The sequence below is a fragment of the Dryobates pubescens genome, chromosome 2, assembly GCF_014839835.1.
Source record: "Dryobates pubescens isolate bDryPub1 chromosome 2, bDryPub1.pri, whole genome shotgun sequence".
Classification (NCBI taxonomy): Eukaryota; Metazoa; Chordata; class Aves; order Piciformes; family Picidae; genus Dryobates; species Dryobates pubescens.
In genome coordinates, this window is record NC_071613.1 from 25,412,668 (window position 1) to 25,433,916 (window position 21,249).

The 21,249-nt window shown below is 42.0% G+C and overlaps 1 protein-coding gene across 1 annotated transcript in view; it reads right to left on the reverse strand.

Annotated features, from left to right (window-relative positions):
* HDAC4 (histone deacetylase 4) overlaps positions 1 to 21,249 on the reverse strand; it is a 264,688-nt gene that overhangs the window by 152,224 nt on the left and 91,215 nt on the right. Inside the window, exon 3 of the mRNA XM_054172206.1 lies at positions 7,604 to 7,675. Coding sequence (XP_054028181.1) covers positions 7,604 to 7,675 — 72 coding nt within the window. The remainder of the gene's footprint in view (positions 1 to 7,603; positions 7,676 to 21,249) is intronic.

Sequence of the window (21,249 nt, forward strand, 5' to 3'; positions counted from 1 at the left end):
GCACAAGCCATTCACCTGATATTCCCTCCACTGCTCAAAGACAAAGCAGAGCTAAATATAGCCCTGAAAATCAATATATGCTGGGGAAGAGCCTCTAGGATCTTGATAAATGCATCTTGTGTCAGAAGAGGAATTCCTAAAATCCCTGGAATGCAGGTGGCTGCTGAGCACAGACCTATGGTGTTTGTTTCCTCTTTAGTGATAAACTATCCCAAGCTAATTTTGGCATAAAGCCCTCTGGGGAGCTCCACTGCAGCAGAGCATACCAATAAAAAAGGGAATGTGGACCAAAGCACCACTAAACAAACAGTTCTCAGCAACTCCTCCATTCTTGTGCTCCAGCAAACAATCACAGCCATCTAGTAGGAGAAGCTGATGAAAGACAGGAGTTGAGTACAATGTGTGCTGGACCACTTCAACCACTGGACAAGTGTTATTTTGAAACACTGAGGGAACCAAAATACAAACTAAAATACAAACCCACCAAGATTTCATCTTGATTGCCTCTTTAAGGCTGTAGATCCAGAGTGGAAACATACATGGCAAACAGGATATGCCACAGTCACCAAAAAATTGCATCTCAGATATGAATAATTTTTCTAACTGAGCAATGCCTCAGTCCATGATCAATTTTCCATGAAATATTTACTGCTTTTAATTCATCTCACGGTACTGTTATTTTTAGAAGAGCCAGAGGCAATGGGAACAGATTACTGATTAACAATTCAAGGGAGCCTTTAAATGTCTGCTCCTATCGTGCCATCTCCTCTTTCTCTAAGGAGCGGGGAAGTTTAATGTAAATATTGTTGTACATCCAAAGGCTCTTTCCTTCCATCACCTGCATTTACAACAAGGCAAAGCACAAAACAACCTTTGCTGTAGTAGGGAACAGCAGAGAAGAACTATTTTGAAAACAACATGTCAGGGACAGTCAGGATTAAGTAAATCCAGTGAAATCTATAAGTGATCAGTGTGAATTCATAATCTAAAGTGAGGGAAGAATATAGAAAAATAGCAAGTTGGGTCTTGCAGTAAAGCAAACTTTCCTGCCAGCTACCTTTCATCTAAGAAAACCGCTCCATATTCAAGTGCTTAAGATTTAAGTGCTGCATTCAGCTTTTAAAAGAGGAACATGTCTTTAATAATTCATCCTGCCTTCTCCGTTTAATAAGCACTTCCTTGTGGGTAAGAAAGGAGGTGACAGCTAATTATTTTCTCAGAGACAAAACACAACAAAACAGAGTTTAGGAGCTGAAGACTCCTGTTCTTCCCACCCCACAGGGTCAGAACATCCATGTTCTGAGCAGAAGACAAAGCTCCAGCTTCAGGGAACCAAACTTTGTAAGAGAAGTGGTTTAATTCCTTGCAGCACATGGATGCTGAAGTTCAGGCATGAAACAGCGCCTCACTGGGTTGGCCTAAAAAGCTCAACCCTCCTGCATACATCCCTACACATGGACACAGTACTGCAATAGACAGGTGCTGATGGACAATTAGAGAGACATTAAATGATTATTCAATGACTATGAGCAACAAAACATGAGTTTGGGCACAAAATTACCCAAGCAAAGTGGTCCCGAAGCTTGAACTCCCCTCCTATTCCTCCACCAAGGGAGGTTTAGGCTGGATGTTAGGAAGAAGTTCTTCATAGAAAGAGTGATTGGCCATTGGAATGGGCTGCTCAGGGAGGTGGTGGAGTCACCATCACTGGAGGTGTTTATGAAGAGACTGGACGGGGTGCTTGGTGCCATGGTTTAGTTGATTACATAGTGTTGGATGATAGGTTGGACTCAATGATCTTGTAGGTCTTTTCCAACCTGGTTAATTCTATTCTATTCTATTCCATTCCACCTGCCCAGATGTGGCAGTTCTCTCCTCTCCCCTGCATAAATAATCCCAGATTTGCTGACCATGCTGCAAAAAGCTTTTCATAAAAGCACAACAATACAGAAAGCCATCAGTAGAAATTTGGGAGGCTTTCCTAGTGGAGCAGCAAGTTAGGAAGGCGAGCTTCAGTACTGCCTCTAGCTGGTGAAACATCTTTCACTGGCATTGCACGGGCTACGTTTTTGTGCACCTGGCTTAGGGCTGGAAATAATACTTGTTGCAGCAAATACAAAGTTAACTTCATTTTAACTTTCAAGGCTCTAAGCTACGCTAATGAGCAGTTTCTCTGCTATCTTATGCCAGAGCATCTAAACGGTAGCAAAATTAATACACTAAGCTTGATAAAAATAGCTGCAGCTTTTAAAGAAGCTAACAACAGGACCATGAGCAAACAACAATTTAATCTGCTTAAGTGTATGGTTGTGACATTAAAATGATTTCTCAAGAACTCACTTTTACTGGTAATTTGTTTTTTCTGGGTGAGTTTCCTCCCCTCTCTGGACTCCACAGATCAAGCTATTTTTAACATTAAGGGACTGGCCTTTCTGCACGTGAGCTGCACTTCAGGGGCAGGATAAAACCATACGCTGTCCCTGCACTGACACGTCCCAGCGTGAAAAAGGACAAATGGGCTCCTGTCTGCAGAGGCACGAGCCTGTCGGGAACCCCGAGTCCTCACTGACTGGCCAGCAACCTGAACCTGCTTCAAAGTCCTGCCTCACCACGTGGATTTGGTATCTTTCTGAAGGAGCTTTTGAAGCAGATAGGCTATAGAAAGCGAGCGAGTATCTGAAAACACAGTGCAGTGAGAGGGCAACCCCGTCCTTTGAAGGGATAAATTAACAAAGGCACAGGATTCAGCTGGTACACCAACTGGACTACTGATCCTTCCTCTTAGAGAGGAGGATTAATCTCTGATTTCAAAAGCCTGTAAAATCATGTAACAATATTAGTACAGAAGCTCTTGCAAACCATTTATTCATACATACATCAACATTTTCTTTCAAATTAATGTGGAACTGAGACTGGATAATTAGATCTGGGAACAAGAAAAAGTAGGGAGTTGAAATCTCATGCATAATCCTCTGGCTGCCCCTGCCACGCTGTCTTTGCTTCTTCCAGTGGCAGATGCAGAAGAGCCCCAGTACCATGCTGGAAGAGACATGCCTAGGGCTGAACAGCAGCAGCAGCATGGTACAGGCAGTAGCAGGAGGTCAGAGTGCCCACTGGCATGGATGAAGAGCAGGGGCACAGCCATGTGTGGAAGAGGCCATATTGAGGAGCAGCATCATGTAGAAGATGCACTCTCTTTATCACCACCATTAGGACATTCCCAGTCTAGCCTCTGTTGTTCTTACAGAAACTGCTATGCAGCAGCCATTCCTGTGCTTTAACCCAGCCATTCCTGATGTTTTGCAGAAGACTACTATCAACCCTCAAAAATTCATCAGAAAACCACCACTGATCACTTCTCTAATGTGCACAATGGCCTCACATACCACAAGCAGTTAGCAGATGACAGACAGAAAGAGCCTCAAGAAGGCATGCAGCACCTTTCCATCTGATCAAGAGCAGCAGTCAGAAAGAGGTCTTCACCTTAAGGGCAAGGATCCCAGAGTCTTCTCCTCAGCCTCTCCATCTGCATTCTGCAACACAAACTATTTCTCAGCTGCACTCAACTGCAGCAAAAAGTCATACGATTTCTCTAGTATGTTTAGCACAACTTGAGAACCCACCCCAGAACAGCCAATGGAAATGCTACAGGAAGGGGAATTCCTTTCCTAGATCAGTAATTGCACTATACACAGATATCCAGAGACCTTCATATTAGGGCACAACCAGCATATTATGGAAACAGAGTTGGTCGGCTGAGGTTCTTCATCCCACTCTGCAGTTTTATTAAAGTTTTCAAGTTTAAAAGATACTACTTTCTATTGTGTTTAACTCTAGCATTTTCCTTACACTTCAGCAATATCAAGCTGTTTTCACATGTTGAATGCTAAAGAAATTGCTCAAGATTGGATTGTAACAAAATAAGCAACACTGAAGTTTACACTGGCAAGACTGATGGGAGGTAGTTATCTAAAATACAGCAAACAGCCTTGTAAAGAGATAAAACACTTCTACAAAGTATGCTTAGTGAAGATCTATTTGCTAAATCTCAAGGATGGTATCAATAGTACACTAGTGATGAGTTTCAGAGGATTACCTCCAACATATCTATAGATATTTACACAATCAAGGTCTTTATGCCCCCCACCCCCCCAACTTTACACTATGGCAAAGGAATAGCATTACTCAGTTTAAAAGCATAGGAAGAAAAAGTAAGCAGACAAGAGAGCTCTGCTCCTCCCTCCTTACATATGAATCAGTCTCCTTAGGCAGACTGCAGCTAAATTCAATACTACAAATAAAAAATAGTTTTAAAAAAATACTGTAAACCACCAAAAAATCCCCTTAAAAGCAGCATGCTAACTTGCAGGACAATTCCTCCACCTTTCTGCAAGTGATCTGCTGCAGCCCATGGAAACCAGGCAGTGGCCACATATCTGAGAAGCTTTCTCCTTCTAAACTTAGCCCCTTAACCATCATGAGATTTTTCTATGCAACAAGAGCTAAAAATAATCTGTGTAGTCCTTGCCCTGAACATCTCTGAATTCAGCAAGCAGAAGTTAAGGAAAAGCAGTGTTGCACAATAATCTCAACAACTTATCCCACTTCCTCTGCCAGGCCAAAGATGCAGTAATATTCTGAGTACAGAAAAAGAGAAAGCACCATTATCAAGCAGTTCATATTCCTGTGCAAAATGTGGGCTGTGGGCGTTTTATCTTGTTTTACTTTTAAAAGTAACTAAGAACCAGAAGCACCAATTATGGGTGATACACTTTTCAAAAGGGAGAATGTTTCACTTCCTCCAATTAATCCTTAATTTATGCAAAAAGCAGAGAGAGAAAGAGAAATAATTTCCCTAAAAAGACACCTTGCTGATGACTGAACTCCATTCTATTCAACCCAACTCTCTTGCTAAAATGGTTTAATACAAAAGCTCTAAACATTTTGATTTTGTATTTGAGATGCTTCCACAGAACAGATCATGTTTAGGACCTGGGTACTGTAGATACATTTCTCGCCCCTTTACATCAGAGAAGAGCTAACAAGAATCAAACTTCTTCGCTTGGCTGGCGGCAAAGGGGAAACATTTTGGTTTCCTACAAGTACATCACAATGATTTTATCTCAACTAGAAATGTAGTTCTGGCAAACAAGGATCATTGTCCACTCAAATTTACTTATCATGAGGGCTACAAATCAGTCACTTTACTGTAACCAGGACTGGATAAGGTTTTGAACAGAATATCCCAGGACATGGTTATCCACTTTTTTCCTTAAGCTGGTTTGCAAAATCATTATTTCAATCATGCCTAAGACTTGTAACAACACCCCACAAATGCATACACAACTTGTTTTTCCAGAGTGATGCTTGCTATTACTTTTCCTTTCTTCTACAGAAGGATGTGCAGCAAACTCCTAAAGGTAATAATGATAAAAAAACCAGACATGACAATCGTTTGCCCAAGTGAGTAACTCCCTCAAACTGAGAGCAACTTTTAACAGCAATTTTAAAACCTCATCAGGATACATAGGTATAGACAGGCACCACACTTGAAAGCCAGCTGATAAGCCACTTCCAAGATCAATGATACTTCCCTGCATCTACAAACAGGGCAAAACATCTTTTTGTGTTTTGCCAAAGACTGTGCCTCCAGCTTTTAATTACCATTCTGCAAATCAAACAGAAGTGATACATTTCCAGCCCATGTATGCACCACAGGGCTATAAAGATTTCTCCAAAATTTAGCAGAAAGTAAGTACAGGGTCTTCAGTGAAAACTACCTGGGTGACCACTGTCCAGAGACAATGGTGGTGCTTCTATAAAGTTACATTGTCATTCCCAGTCCACCCATTACATGCATAACCAACCTGAGCCTCCCAGCATGAGACAGGAATTCCCAGGGCTCAAATGCTAGCAGAAGCCAAGTAACAAGGGGGTGTCCTTGCCTGTCAATTCCAACTCCTCAGCATGAGCACAGCTCCCCAGTGATGGCTAGCTGATAATTATTTTAATGATTTTTAGTAGATCACCAGTCAAAAAAGTCCAAACAATAAGAACTCCATGAATCCTGTACAAGTCCAAAACACCTTAAAAAAAGCCTCCTTTCATCTGGAGAAAAACACTCAAGAGAGCACTGAGCTTTATTCAAGTTATTCAAGTTGTTACCCAGCACCAGCCTTTGTCCCGAAATGTCTCAAAAGGAAACATTAAACAACAGAATCAATTGGGGGGGGAGTAAAATATTAAAATCTATCACATTCACAGTGAAGAAAAGAAAAAAAGAAAAAAGGGTTATGACTCTTTTTTTGCAGAGCCTAAAATTCTGTCTAGTACATGAATATGAAAAGGGGAGTAAGACCCTTAAGCTGGCCTGTGTTAACGCAGTAGTCTTAAAATGAAAATCTCTCTCAGGGTTAGAAAAAAATGTAACCTTCCTTACCTGATGGACAAGGTTTGGACCACACAGAGGGAAGAAGACAGGTTTAATTTTTTTTAGAATCTGAAGCCAAACGTTCATACCTGGTAAACGAGGATCTCTTCCTTGTTTTCCAGCACAAGAATACATCTTTAAAAAGTTTCCTGCCCCAGATATGCATTTAAGTCCACAAAAATCTAGGCTAGGTCACAGCCCATTTTTCTCCTCCTAATCTACTGAAGTTGCTTTGAATAAGCTTCGTTTACATTTTTCCAACTTGCATTACCAGAAGCGCTTAGATCTTTTGCAAGATCTCTTCCTTAATATGAAAAGGCCTAAAGGCATTTTTGAAGGCAGCAGAGAAGGGAAAGTTGAGTTTTTGGAAAACCTGAGCTCCTATTTGGAAAGCAGATAATGCTTCATACAACCTGTCATCCATAGCATAAATATCTCTCTGTCTGCACCTGGAAACCAAACACTTTTGGAAAAGAGAAAGAGCTCACATAAAGACAGCAGCAGATTGCTCCTACGCATTGTGACCAAAACTTTGGTTTACACCACTTGAAGTGCTGTAATTGTGAGCTGTAAGATCTTTCTCTCTCTCAGCTCCATAAGGAGCATAAAGTCTCCAGGGTAAACACTGTGATTGCTGTGCTTGCTTCATACGAGAAGGACAAGACCCAAGAGACATCAAGGCAGGATCATTAGAAGAGGGAAGAACAGCAAACAGCCCAGAGTGCAGCGCAAGATGCTTTGATCAGGCTGAGTTTGGCTCCTCATTTCAACACAAGGAGATTGTTCCTTAATGGGAACAGCAACTCAAAAATCTACTTTGCTTTGCAGTGGTCCTTTCAGGTTGTGAAAGGACTTGCAAGGTGCTGTCTTGTTCTGCTGGCCTCTCATTTCTAAGGAAAAATAACAAACAACAGTTCCAGCCAGGTTAGGCTCTCCTTAGTCCCCTGCCAACATGCTAAGCTATTTAGGCTCCTAAGGCTGTTGTGCTCCATTCTCCCATCATTCCCAAATCCCACTCGCCCAGCCTGGGAAAGTAGATATGTGCAAGTTCTAACACACTTTGTTCCAGCATTTTACATTTGCATTCTGCTCTCCCACTTGCAAGATAGAGCTGCAGAATATTTTACTGCATTCCCAGAACGGGAACAACATTTAATAAAAGTTTCTTCTTACCAGAATTAGGCATGTGGTTCACTCTAGGTGGATTCAACAGCTCTACTGGCTGGTCTCTGCCAGAAAGCCCATCTGGAAAGAGAAAATAAGTATGTAAGGAAATAAATAAATAAAGTCACATCAACACTTTGGTCATGTGAGCTATTTTTAGACATTCCAAGCAGAAAAAAAAAAATAACATTTAAAAAATCACTAACTAATTATCAATGTGAAACAGAAACACAAGTAGCACGAATCAACAGGAACAAGAATATTAAGAGGACAGCCGAGTAACAAACTGCTTATGCTAAAGCAGAAAATAGAAGATCCTGTATCCTGAATTGCACTCAGGTTTTCCCAGTCTTTAAATCCACAACTGGTACTGATTCCAAACCATGGAAACAAGCAAGTCATCTTACCATACAATAACTCAATTGCAATTGATTCCTTGCTCGGAGAAGTGTGTGTTAAGACAGAAACACAGCCCTATGAAGTCAAGTTGAAGAATGGCTGTAATATACCAGGGAGATGTTAAGGAAAACTGACAAATCACTGCAGGAGATTAAAATGCATAGACATGCATAACAAGCCCCATTTTGCATAAGTTTGGATTTCAGAAAGGCATTAAAAACATATTTTGTAAATGATATGCAGAAATCTATCCTGCTGAAGCAGTTCTCTATTTAAAATATTTCAAAGATTGTATCTTGCATTCAGGTAGAGTTAAAACAGAAGAACACAATACCTCCTGCTGCAGACTGCCAGACCAGATTTTCTAGTCGCTCATTCCCCACCCATCTGCCTCCCTCAATAAAAGTTGAAACAAAAAAAAAGCTAAATTATGTTTTCAATACTCAGATTACAAATACTCAGATACAGAAAACTTATCTCAAACCCATTTGTTCCACTGTAACTATCTCCACCTTTGCCAGTTCTATCTCACTTCTTGTCCTCTAATGCCTTTCTGTGCTCTGTGCTGCAGCACAGATATGATCAAGGCAAACCCTGTCTGGAGACATCAAAAAAGACACTCCATCTCTCTCGGTCAAAGCAAAGGGCAGTACTATAAAAATGTTAAGATGTAAGTGGAATGTTAAAAAAAGAATGCCAGGGAAAAAAAAAAAAATCAGTTTTCTTCTCCCTACTTTTTTTCCATTCCAGGTTTGTGGAGAGACAGTATAGTTGGGTTTTCTCCATCACTTGCATGGATTTGCCTCCAGTGACCATACCCAAGGATCAGTGCAGCCTCAGGCAATATGTCAAATTAAACTGTAACCATGCTGAGTTCTCCTCAAGCAGGTAAAATAGATTATTCACATTCTATATATATTTTTTCTTTCTTTTGGTTCACTACTTCTAGAGCCAAAAGAGTGGCTAGGCTTGCTGTACCAGAATTGCCAAGCTACAGCATTGGTGAGATGATGCTTGGCCAGCTGAGCTTCACCTGCACAAGCAGCAACACACAGCAATAAACTAGGAGTCAACTGGATTGAAGGAGAGAAGTGAAACATCAGTACTTTGAATACATTCAGCAATAGAATTATAGAGTGGCTCTATGGGAAAGTGGAAACTTTAAAGGCCATCTAGTCCAATCTCTCTGAAGTGAGCAGGGGCATCTTCAACTAGATTATGTTGCTCAGAGCCCTGTTCACCCTGATCTTCACTGTTTCTTGGGACAGGGCTTCTACCACTTCTCTGGGCTACCTGTGCCACTGTAAAAAAATTCTCCCTTTAGTCTACATCCTTCCTCTTTTAGGTTAAAATTGTTAGCCCTTGTCCTATTGCAACAGGCCCTGCTTATAGGCCCTCTTTAAATACTGAAAGACTGCAATAAAGTCTCCCCAGAGATTCTCTTCTCCAAGATGAACAAATCCACTCTCAGCCTATCTTCATAGCAGATGTGTTCTGGCTCCCTGATAATTTCAGTGGCATCCTCTGGACCCACACAGTCTCTTCAGATTCACAACCCAGTGGTCACTGCAGCTCAAAGAGTATAAATGGATAGCAAAAGAGATTCTCCCTCATTACTGAAATGTCAGCTTTTACAGCCTTGATTTTTTTAGAAGGCAGGCATTTGCTATCTCAGCCCTCATCAGTACTTTTTTAATCCACTGGTGAACTGCAGCCTTACTTGCTGCTGAAGCCTTCACTATGTTTCTGCTCTGAACACACCAGCATCACCCAGGCACCACAAACAGCTCCCAAAACTCATCTCTTCAGCTTGCCAGAGCTTAAAAAAGTAAATTAAAATACATATATATCACGCTGCTGGGCTTTCCTAGCAACAAAGCAGCAGCCACCCCAGTGGCCAGCCGGCACGGCACACATACCCGCTCCAGCACACACCACAGCTGGGCTGGAGAGAGCAGCTGGGAAAAAGGAGCACAGCACACAGCAGGCAGAGATGAGAATAGCTCTAGGATTGCCGTGTTTTCCTGAGAAGGGCAGTATTTTCAGCTTCTTCACTGAGCTACATTAGATTAAGATATGCCTCCTGAGGAGAGAGACCCACCTAGAATACAGAGCCCTGGACCAGCTGCCCAGGTGCTCTGCCAGCAAATCCAGGTCAGTTCTGTCAAACACCCATTTGTGGTGAGGTGGGTAGAGCGAAGGTGCCCTTGCCCATGCTAAACCCAGCAGTTTTGAACAAGTGATGTATTAAACCCACACCTCCAGTAGTACAAAGCTGCTGGCAGAGAACAACTGAGCAGAGCTCACCTATTCCCAGCACGAGTCAGCAGTGCCAGCATTTTGGGCAGGCTCACATGGCTAGCCAGGCACCGCAGCTGGCTACCTGCATAAAGAAGGCAATCTGCTTCTATGTCGACCACACTGACACAGGCTTTTTATTTTCTTCCTCACTTTTGTGAATTTTCAGCTTCACCAGCACATCAGAGATTACTTACAAAAGTGATAGCTAGTGGGATCCTTATTATTCTATGAAACAAACTACCTGCCTTTTTCAACTACAATAACCACAAACCAACACTCTTCGATCTTTGCGCTTTAAAATGAGACTGAACACAGGTCCATGCTTTTAAAACATCCTTTCAAGCACCAACAGTTTAAACACTGGAAGTGAAATCAAACTACATAAGACCAAGGTTCTGTACTTGCTCTGTTGAGTGATTGGAAAAAAAAAAATCTCTATTTATGGGGGGGGGAGGGAGGACAATAAAAATAATGACAATTAAAATAAAAGAAAATAAAATACACCAAAAAGGCCTCCAAACAAAAAAAAAAAAAGAACAAAAATAAACTCACATCCTTCCTTCCCCCAAGAAAACACACACACAAAATAAACACCAAAAAAAGACAACAACAAAACAAACTGAAAACAAGAGAGAAAAGGAATCAGCTTATCAGGAAGTATAAGGCACATCTTCTCCTAGGCTACTAATATAGGTTTGGTTTTTTTTGAAGGCTAAAATAAGAGTAAACACACAGGCTGGGCCATCACTTGCCTTCCCCTTGAGGAACAAGCTATCTCACACCCACCACACTATGCAAACGCATCCAGTAACTGCAACACAACAAGTAACATGCTACTTGTGGAAGTTGGTTACAGTAAGGAGATTCTTCTTGCCGGGTTTTGGTTGTTTTAAAAGAACTTTGGGTAAATATGTCCAGAACAATCATTTCACCCTACTTGCTCCTGGTAACATAACTTCTTTCCCAATCTTCTGTGTCTTCTTCTCTCATGCAACTTGCAGGTGGGTACCACAAGGTGCATCATCTCCAGGCTGCTGAATAGGAGCCTGCACAGTCAGGCAGGCCCCTCCAGACCCATGGAATGGCCTGGGACAATGCCTTGGGCACCTGCATTCACACCTTCTGCAAACACACCTCAGCCTCTCAGTGGGGAAGAGTGAAAGCACAAGACTGTGGGTTGAAGCACCCAACCAACTGTGACGGCTGTGTCCCAGAGTGCGCTCCTCATGCTGCAGCTGCAGGCAGTACCCCTGCACTAGGAACAAGCATCTCTGGCATCTCCACAGTTAATAAAATGCTGAGAAGCAAAAGAATGTTGAAGGTATTTCCATTTATTCACTTTCTAGAATCAGGAGGAGTTTGGGTTTTGTTTGGTGGTTGTTGCTGTTGTTGTTTTTTAAACTGAAGTAGCTGCAAACAAACCGTTTCCAGTCTATTGCTCTCCATAAACATACCTTAGCTCACTGCATACACTGCAGTAAAAAAGCTATGACCTCAGATCTCAGGCTCATTTTATACAGCTACTACATCTCGCTGCAGAAGCGGCACACATTTAAAGGAAGCTTCTGCTCTGTAATCAGACCTTCCAAGCATGTTGTGAGGGTACTGCAGGAGATTCCCCAAAATCAGCACAGTGATACTTTGGGTCAGCTACTTAGGATGCCAAAATCCTCTTTTGCTCCAGATGGCAGTTGTTGCTGCTAATGGCAGCCATGTTGTCAAAACTCATGGTGGCTGCTCAGCCTGGAGAGGAATAGGCTCTAGGGGGACCACCTTAGAACTACATTTCAGTATCTGAAAGGAACCTACAGGAAGGCTGGGGAGGGATTGTTTAGAAGGCCTTGCAGCAGTAGGACAAGGGGCAATGGTTTGAAACTGGAGCATGGTAGATTTAGGTTGGACATAAGGAAGAGGTTCTTTACAATGATAGCAGTAAAACACTGGAACATGTTGCCCTCAAGATGGTTGAGGCCCCATCCCTGGAAACATTCAAAATCAGACTTGATGCAGCCCTGGGCAGCCTGATCTAGTTGGAGGTGTCCCTGCTGACTACGTGGGGATTGGACAAGATGACCTTTGAGGTTCCCTTCCAACCCCATGCAATCTGTGAATCTGTGATGTTTTAAACCATCAATGGGCTTCACTTGACAGAAAAAAAAAAAAGAAAGAAAAAAAAAGAAGAGCATCCTGGGCTCTAAACTCTGCTGTACATCCAGAGTCAGCTTAGCTTTTGAGCCCCAAAACAAAGCTGGGGGGGGGGGGGGGGGAATCCCCAGAAAATAACTTGGCCTCTCAAAGCAGTTAAACATTCTTCTTGTCTCCCCAGCTTCCTATAGTAAGTTAAAGATGCTAAAAGAAACAAACAAAAAATCATTTCAAGAGCCTAGGCAAACAGTTTATTAGAAAATTTAAAATACATTGAATTTAATGAAGCATCATATCAACTGCCAACACAATACTGGTCAAAAGAAAAACATGGAAGAGTCCCTTACATCAATCTGAAGGAAGGTTTTAAAATTCTAACTGCACTGCAACAAATTTTGATCAAGTACTAAAATCCATACACCAAATATAACCAGGATTCCTCCTTGCTCAGCAATACTGCTGCCCACAGAAACACTTGATTTGATAAATTCCTTCTTTCAAAGAGATGAGCTAAACCAATGTCAAACTGTTAAAAGACTTATCTGTTGAAAACACTATGAGAACCGACCACAGAGAGATTAAGGATTTGGAGTCCTAGGCTGTGATTATATGCTCAATGTAACTTTAAAAGGGGGTGAGGGGAAGAAGAAAAGAACCAAAACACAGTGTTTTTCATTCAGTATTCAGCCATGTTCCTTCAGAGATTGTGTTGCACCATCGCACTGAAGATAAACTGGTCACTTGGGGGGATCCAAGTCTCATGAGAAGTGTGTTTCCCCCTACTGCTGCACTGTGTTTTCTTACCACCATTACTGGAGACGCTCTCCTAAATCAATCAACATATAATTGACCTTTGTGTGAGAAGGGAAAAGCACAAGATAAAGAGCAGTCTGTACCACATGTAGTTCCATAGTTCTATGCTTATTACCATCTAGAAAGGATCACAGGGATGCTTCTGCAGTCCCCAAAAAGCAGACAGGGATAGGGAGAAGTTTGTCTTACCAACATGGACAGGCAAAGAATGTGAAGAGGCAAAACCATGCAAGTACAATTTGACTCTTACAGCTACAAACCCTGGTTTGAATAGTACCAAGATAAACTCCATTACCTACAAAATATTTTTGAGCTCTCTGTGAGCCAAAATCTATTTTAAAGCTACTTTAAAATCATTCTCCAGAACATGCCTTTTTGACTATGTACTGCATGAATCAATCTAATGGTTGCCCCTACTGTACCAGGACAGCTGAATAGGGCAGAATAATCCCAGGGCTAACAGCAGCCAGTGATGAGACCACGCCTGCCAACAGTCTGGCTCAAGATGCTAGAGAGGGAAAGATAAACTGCACTGTCCATCAAGCCTGGAAGAAGGCAGACAGCAGTCTGTCTGATTTATGGCTCAAGTGAGATAACATTTAGTGTAGCTTAACTTCCAGATAGGTATTCCTATTCACTGATTAATAAGATGAAGCCATTACTCACTGATGGGAACTTGAACAGTTTATTTTTCATTATAGTCTGCCCCAAAGAATTAAGTTATTTTAAAACAGAGTCAGGATACTTTGGAAGCAGCCAGGCTTGCAGGATTTAAATATGTTGAAAATAGAAAAACAAAGACAAGATGGTTACAGAATAAGACAGAAACATCTACAGATGAAAATCTGAAGAAAAGATGGAACAGCAAAACTGGCCAACAACAACATTCACAGCAATGCAAAAAGACAAGAACAGCTTTATTACTGAAAACAAAAAAAAAAGAGGGGGGGGGGGGGGGGAGGGGCAGGGGGAGGGGGCAAATAATGAACAAAAATCAGAAGGTCAAAGCATTCAATGAGCAAAAAAAACCCTGTAAGCAGCCCAACTATAATTAACTCCAATGATTTTAAAAATGCAGGGTAGAACCAGGAACAAAGAGACTATTTAAATACTTTTCCATGTATTCAGATTTTTGACCTGATGCAAATCATCCTGGTCTACTTGAACTCTTTGGGTAAAGTGATGAATAACCAACAATCAACTTTAAAGGACATTCAGAGTAGAGTCTTAGTAGTCTTACAGAGCCATCGAAGTAAAATTTTAAGAAAGATAGGAGGAAGAAGTGCAGATAATTTGCATCATTGACAAGGACTTGATTTCTTGACAGAAAGGACAATTTCAAGAGGCAGAACAAAAAAATAAATAAATCAAGTAACAAGAAAAGAAAGGCTGACGGATCAAGGTGAAGGCAGGTGAATGATTTGTTTCTCCTCAATATCTCTAGCTGGCAAATTGGGGAAAAAAAGTTTTGCTTTTACTGGGCTTTTATTTGGAAAAAGAAAAAGGGGGGGGGAGAGAGAAATAAAAGATTACAAACACACATCAACCCTAAACAACAAACCCAAACAACAATCCATTGACAGACTACGTGGGGTCTCTCATCAGTAAGAAAATCAGCTATGGTATGAATCACTCTAAACCAAGCACAGATCTGCTTTAAAAAACTCACTCAGGCATCAACTGCTTCTGGAACTATCATATCCAGCATATATAGCCATTCAGACCAGAATTTACTGGTAAGAGCAGTAAAGGCATTTAAAACTCAGGTGTGCCTTTGCACCATGAAGACTCCACTTCAGAGAACAAGATGCAGAACTGAACAACAGTTGGAAAACGGATCGATGCCAGGTTCAATCAGAAATGAGTAAAACCCTACCACCCCAGTGATCAAGACAGTAATAATACAATAGTCAAGTGTACAAAGGAGAAATACCTGGCAAAGGAAGGATACAGTGAAGAAAAGCCAAAGGACTTTATAAAACTGAGCACCCACCGTTTAGCAACAATGCAGAAGACACAAGTTTGCCCCAGGACGCATTTACAAGCATATACACAAGGCATGGGAGGTCATTACTCAGGGATGTGGTAGCCTCTGTGGCTAAAATGCTGCCTTTGGTTTTAGATTCCACACCAAAAGATGTATTATAGGCAATCAAGGGGAAACCCCTAAGAAGAGGGGTTTTTTTGAGTGAGACAGAGGTCTGCAGAACTCAGTAGCTTTTCCAGCATCAGCCTGTTCTTAGTTGAGGGAAGATGATACAGCAGCCTCAAGGCTTTTCCAGGAGGAGCAATTGTCTGCTAACACAGGGAGTTTGAGACCCCTTGACCAAATAAATCTCTGGTCTTCAGTCATGTACTTTCTGGACAATGCTTCACTGCATAGCAGCAACTGGCTATTTCTGACATGGTAAGCAATTATGTCTTCTGTAAGCAACAAGTCCTTAAGCCTTGCCACTGAAATGCCAGTCCACACCTTCTACATGAGGCAGCTATTGTCACTTGCTGTTCACAGCTTCAGGTTCCTTTCCAAGCTGGTTTTGGGGTGGGCTTGGCACAGAAATGGCAAAATCTCTGATGGACTCTACTGTTTCCAGTAATATAGTAGGAAATGAGGCTTTTTGTTTAGATATTTCCACTTCCTAGATAAGAAAAAGGAGTGCAGGAGAAAGCTGCTGAGCAATAAGACATCTGCAACAGTCCAAGTGACAGGTGACGAATGTGATAACTGTTTCTTTGCAAACTACTCACAAGGCAGTTAGCAGATTATTTTGGCTATTTTTTCCCCAGGAAGATACAGTGGAAAAGCTTGCCCCCATACTTTCTAAGCCAAAATAGAAACAAGCTGTAATTTTTTCAGTGCCCAATCGATAAAAAGCCTCGGGCAAAACAAGGCAGCTGACAGTAAGCCCTGGACAAACAGCTTCAGAGACACTATCCCAAGCACATCCTTTCAAGAGTGGGCATCCATATTTAAAACTAAGCTTTCACTAAGGACAGAACGAAAGGGGATGTTTCTGGATCTATGACTCCTGAATTTGTAGTTGTCATCAAGCAACCCTTTTTCTCCTCACTGCTTTCTAATAAAACAATTGTGAATTTGTCCCAGAAAGACAGATCCAATTCCCTGCTGCTCAACCACAACATCTCCTCATCTGCTTCACAGTACTAGTGAAAGACCCTTAGATACAACACAACACTTCACAGAAAAGTTCAAAGACAGAACCAGCCTCACAGACTTCTTCACTGAAGAAATGAGCTAGCGTGTGCTTGACCAGGGTTATCTTCAAAGCCTGTACAAAAAGGAGCATCAGTAGGACCATCTTTCACTCTGTGTTGGAAACAGGCTCTTGGAGCACGTCCCCATATGCCCCACTTCCCATACTTTTCCACGCCCTGTGTTTTTTTATTGCATCATGGAGCAGTCTGAGCATACAGACTGGATTTTTTGTGGGGATACACCTCAAACTTGACCTAAAACACTCTCCAATTCACCTAACATACTCCACGAGGATTCATGTCAGGGGGATCATTCTGTGATTCTGTGATTCTGTGACTGGACTGAATGCAGTCCTGAAGCAAGCTTTGAAACAACGCCTTTCAGCCTGCATTTGCTACACTCCTAACAGCTGCCCCTCTGCATGGTTCTTGCCACCACAGTCACGAGCTGTTGTCCTTCTCTCCTTCCCCTTCCCTCAGCTCCTTCCCTAATGAAGGCTACTAGTGGTCTAAAAGCCAGCACCAGCCTCATCCCTTTTCATCAGGCTGCTGCCAGCAGCCTAGGAGGAGGTAAATACAATGAAAAGCTAGAGCTCCTCACTCTTACTGGCACTGTCCAAGGACTTACGTGCTGTCTCCCTTATTCATGTAAGCCCAGGGCAATTCCATGGACCTCTTCCAGGCCCAGAAACACCCATATTTTTTCCCCCACTATCAGTATATACGTACTGCAGTTGCATTTTGTACATGAACTGGGGGGTTGTCTTGCTGACCAACGTGCGAACAGTATTTATCTGTGTTACTTCCTGACAGGATTTGGGGTGGGTGAGTGGGTGGTTTGGGTCAACTAGATTGTTGTATTTCTAAAATCAGACCATGCACCAACCTCGTCGCCTTGGGATACCAGGCAGCTAAGACAGGATTGCTGAAGAATAAAAGCCTCCACCCCCTGACCATTAAGCAGTCCTTTAAAACATCCCGATTTGCATGTTAACGGCTATGGCGTGTAACAACAAGTTAAAATATTAGTAATTAGAATAGTAATTATCATAGACATATTATTTATTTGTCTACTTATTTGGAATTTACAGAGGGGGGAAAAAAATAAAACAAGTCTTCAACATTTACAAGAAAGCAATTAAGGCAGCAAATAGATTATTTCTCTTTAAACCTATGAGAAAATGCTCAGTGCATATTTCCTCTCTAATTTGTCTGCACTCAAGGATCTATTTTTGGAAGTCTCCCTAGACTGTATTGTAGCACCACATGTACTGTAATGGCATTTTAATTAGCCCAGAGAGCTGGAAGATGCACTGTGCATCCGAAAGAGAAGCAGTCTAACAAAATGACAGCATCCTTCTCTTTCCTTGAGATTTACAGCAGCTATCAAGTCGAAAAAACAATTTAGGTTGCAACTGAAATCAACTGCTATAAAAATCCAGTGCATTGCAACAGCCTATGGAATTCAACAAAAACAAATGTAGCATTTAAGCACTATTTACTCATACTTTAAAGGTGGGTGGTAAAAATAAAATGCTGCAAATATCTACAGGCAGAACCAGGGATAGGAAAAAGGGAGACAATAACAATACCTATTGGAATTGGGCTGTAAACACGTTAGGTTTTGGCCTGTACATTTAATCAAGAAAGCACTTGTTTAGACAAAAGTTAATCCAATCCTATTTGTATGGGGTTGGTTTTTATTTTATTATTATTATTACCACTACATCTAGCATCCAAGCTAGCCTCCATTGCCAGTGGGGGATAGAATGCATTTAATACGTCTAAGTGCCGGGTTCTACACATTGGCCACAACAACCCCATGCAGTGCTACAGGCTGGGGTCAGGGTGGCTGGAGAGCAGCCAGGCAGAAAGGGACCTAGGGGTACTGGTTGATAGTAGGCTGAACACTAGCCATCAGTGTGCCCAGGCAGCCAAGAAGGCTAATGGCATCCTGATGTGTATCAGGAACAGTGTGGCCAGCAGGAGCAGGGAGGTCATTCTGCCCCTGTACACTGCACTGGTTAGGCCACACCTTGAGTCCTGTGTCCAGTTCTGGTCCCCTCAGTTTAGGAAAGATGTTGACTTGCTGGAAGGTGTCCAGAGAAGGGCAACAAAGCTGGGGAGGGGTTTGGAGCACAAGCCCTATGAGGAGAGGCTGAGGCAGTTGGGGTTGATTAGCCTGGAGAAGAGGAGGCTCAGGGGAGATCTTATTGCTGTCTACAATGACCTGAAGGGAGGTTGTAGCCAGGTGGGGGTTGGTCTCTTCTCTCTGGCACCCAGCACCAGAACAAGATGACATAGTCTCAAGCTGCACCAGGGGAGGTTTAGGCTGGATGTTAGGAAGAAGTTCTTCATAGAAAGAGAGATTGGCCATTGGAATGGTCTGTCTAGGGAGGTGGTGGAGTCACCATCACTGGAGGTGTTTAGGAGGAAACTGGATGGGGTGCTTGGTGCCGTGGTTTAGTTGATTAGATGGTGTTGGATGACAGGTTGGACTCCATGATCTCAAAGGTCTCTTCTAACCTGGTTAATTCTATTCTATTCTATATACAGCACCAGCACAGTCTTCTATATATTTAATTTCCCATTATTCTGGCTTCCTATTTTTGATACAGTAAAAATTAGGTCAAGTTGATGTCCACCTCAGTTACAGAAGAGGTTACAGAAATATATGAACCATAAATCTCCTTCATGCCCTTGACAAATCCCATTGCTCCAGAGACATTCATATGTCCAGCTGTTAGGTAAAGCATTCCACTGTAGTCAACTGCAGATCACAGCACTCAAGAACTTGCAAGGAAGAGTTATGATGGGTTTCAACATTATAATTCACAGGTATATATTTGACAAGAGTCAGAAGATACCTTAGGTGTAACATCTAGAAGGGTTTCAAACTGCTTTCCTATCCATAACCTAGAAAAGATAAATCCAGCAGATCCCACATTGGTTAGCATCTCGGTAGAAGTAACACCCAACAACAGATAAGAAAAAGAACCTTCAACATATTACTAGGAAGCTATCCTAGAAGCCAAATACCTAAAATGTGTCAAAACAGGAAATATGGTCTTCAAGGTGTTCACAGAATAATCTCCAATACACTACTTTATAAATGCCAAACTGTAAAAGCCTTGTGTTCTGCTTCCTATGCCATTGTTTTCCTTATTCTTTGCAGTGGGAGGATAACGTGCCTCCTACTAAACATGACAATCTTCAGCAGACTCTGAGATGACTTCATTTGCACAGAATTTGAAAGCTGTATCATTCTGTAAATCCACAGTAATAATCCTTTACATGTAAATGCTAGTAATTTAAGGTCTGTGGCAACCTATCCATTAGATCAAAGATATAAAAATCACTGCAAATGGTCCGACAGGATTCCAGCAAAAAGGACATTTCAGTAGACCTGCTCCCCACTTTGGGCAAGGAAAGTCAGAACCCTCTGCAGCCAGCCCTTCCATCATTCCTTAAACAGACAAAGCATTGAGTGAAGAAAATGCAAAATACAAAGGGAAGAATCACCATGTTAAAGAAATACCATTTATAGTACATATTTGCTAGGGTTTTTTTTCCTTTTAAGCCAAAAAAATCCATATTTAATGTTGGCTTTTATTCCATTTCTCTGTAAAAAGTTTCAAAATCAGCTACTTTGGTACACAGAAAATCACAAATTACAGATAAGCTCAAGCACACAGAGCAGAGCAAGTATCCTATACCTTAATCACTTGCCACACCTTGATGGTCTGAGAGTTACTCAGTCAAGATGAAAATTCAAGAAATACACCTGCTCCCATGCAATATCAAACACCTATGTAGCACACAGCCCACCACAAAGGTATACTGAACACCACTGTCCCAACCGTTCCCACATGTGCTGCGATTCCTAAGGTATGAGCTGGCTCAGCCTCCCGTTTGAGAGCTTTGGCACCTCCTGTGGGCAATCTCCTGCGCACAGTCATTAGTGAATTTGAAAGCCCAACAGTTTTACTACTCCAATTACAGTCAGAAAAGACTGCTATCTGATTTCATACACTGGTAGGCATGCCATACCAGGACAGCAAGAAGTCAAAGATCTGCCTCTATTTTAGGCTTACTTTACCCAATCATTTCCCACAGTCTCTCTTCTGCAGCCAGTATCAGAAGGCATTTGGTGGTAAGCATCCAACACCTTCTCCCTCCCTCCTAGCATTACCTCAAGCCCCAACAGGACAGTTCAGAGATTCCTTCACATGGAGTATGAGTGATATCATTGTGTCCTTGCGTCCCCAGAGTGCTGGGAGTCTCAGGGCAGGGTCTGCAGGATCCCACTGTGACCTGATCTCACATAAGGTGCTGCATGCAAAACCAACCTGGTTACTTTGCACAGCATTTCCTCATTATTCCCCCGCTGAAGTGTTCAAGGCCAGGCTGGAAGGGGCTTTGAGCAACCTCATCTACTGCATGGTATCCTTGCCCATGGTAGGGGAATTGGAACTACAAGATTTTTAAGGTCCCTTTCCAGCCCAAACCATTCTATGATTCAATGATTATCCCAGCCCTATGGGATAGAAAGTCAACAACTAGCAACACCAGGTAGCAGGAAAGTCATCCCAGTCTTCCTTTCCTGATACAATACCAGGCATTATCTAACAGCTTTAGATAGTCCATATGTAATATCTTTCTGTCAGTTATGTACAGATTCCTAAAATTTGGACCTCAGATCTTTTTAAATCCTGGAGAAAAAGACTACCATTTCCAAGCATCTAAAAGTAGACTCCACTTTCACAGACTTGGTGGAACAG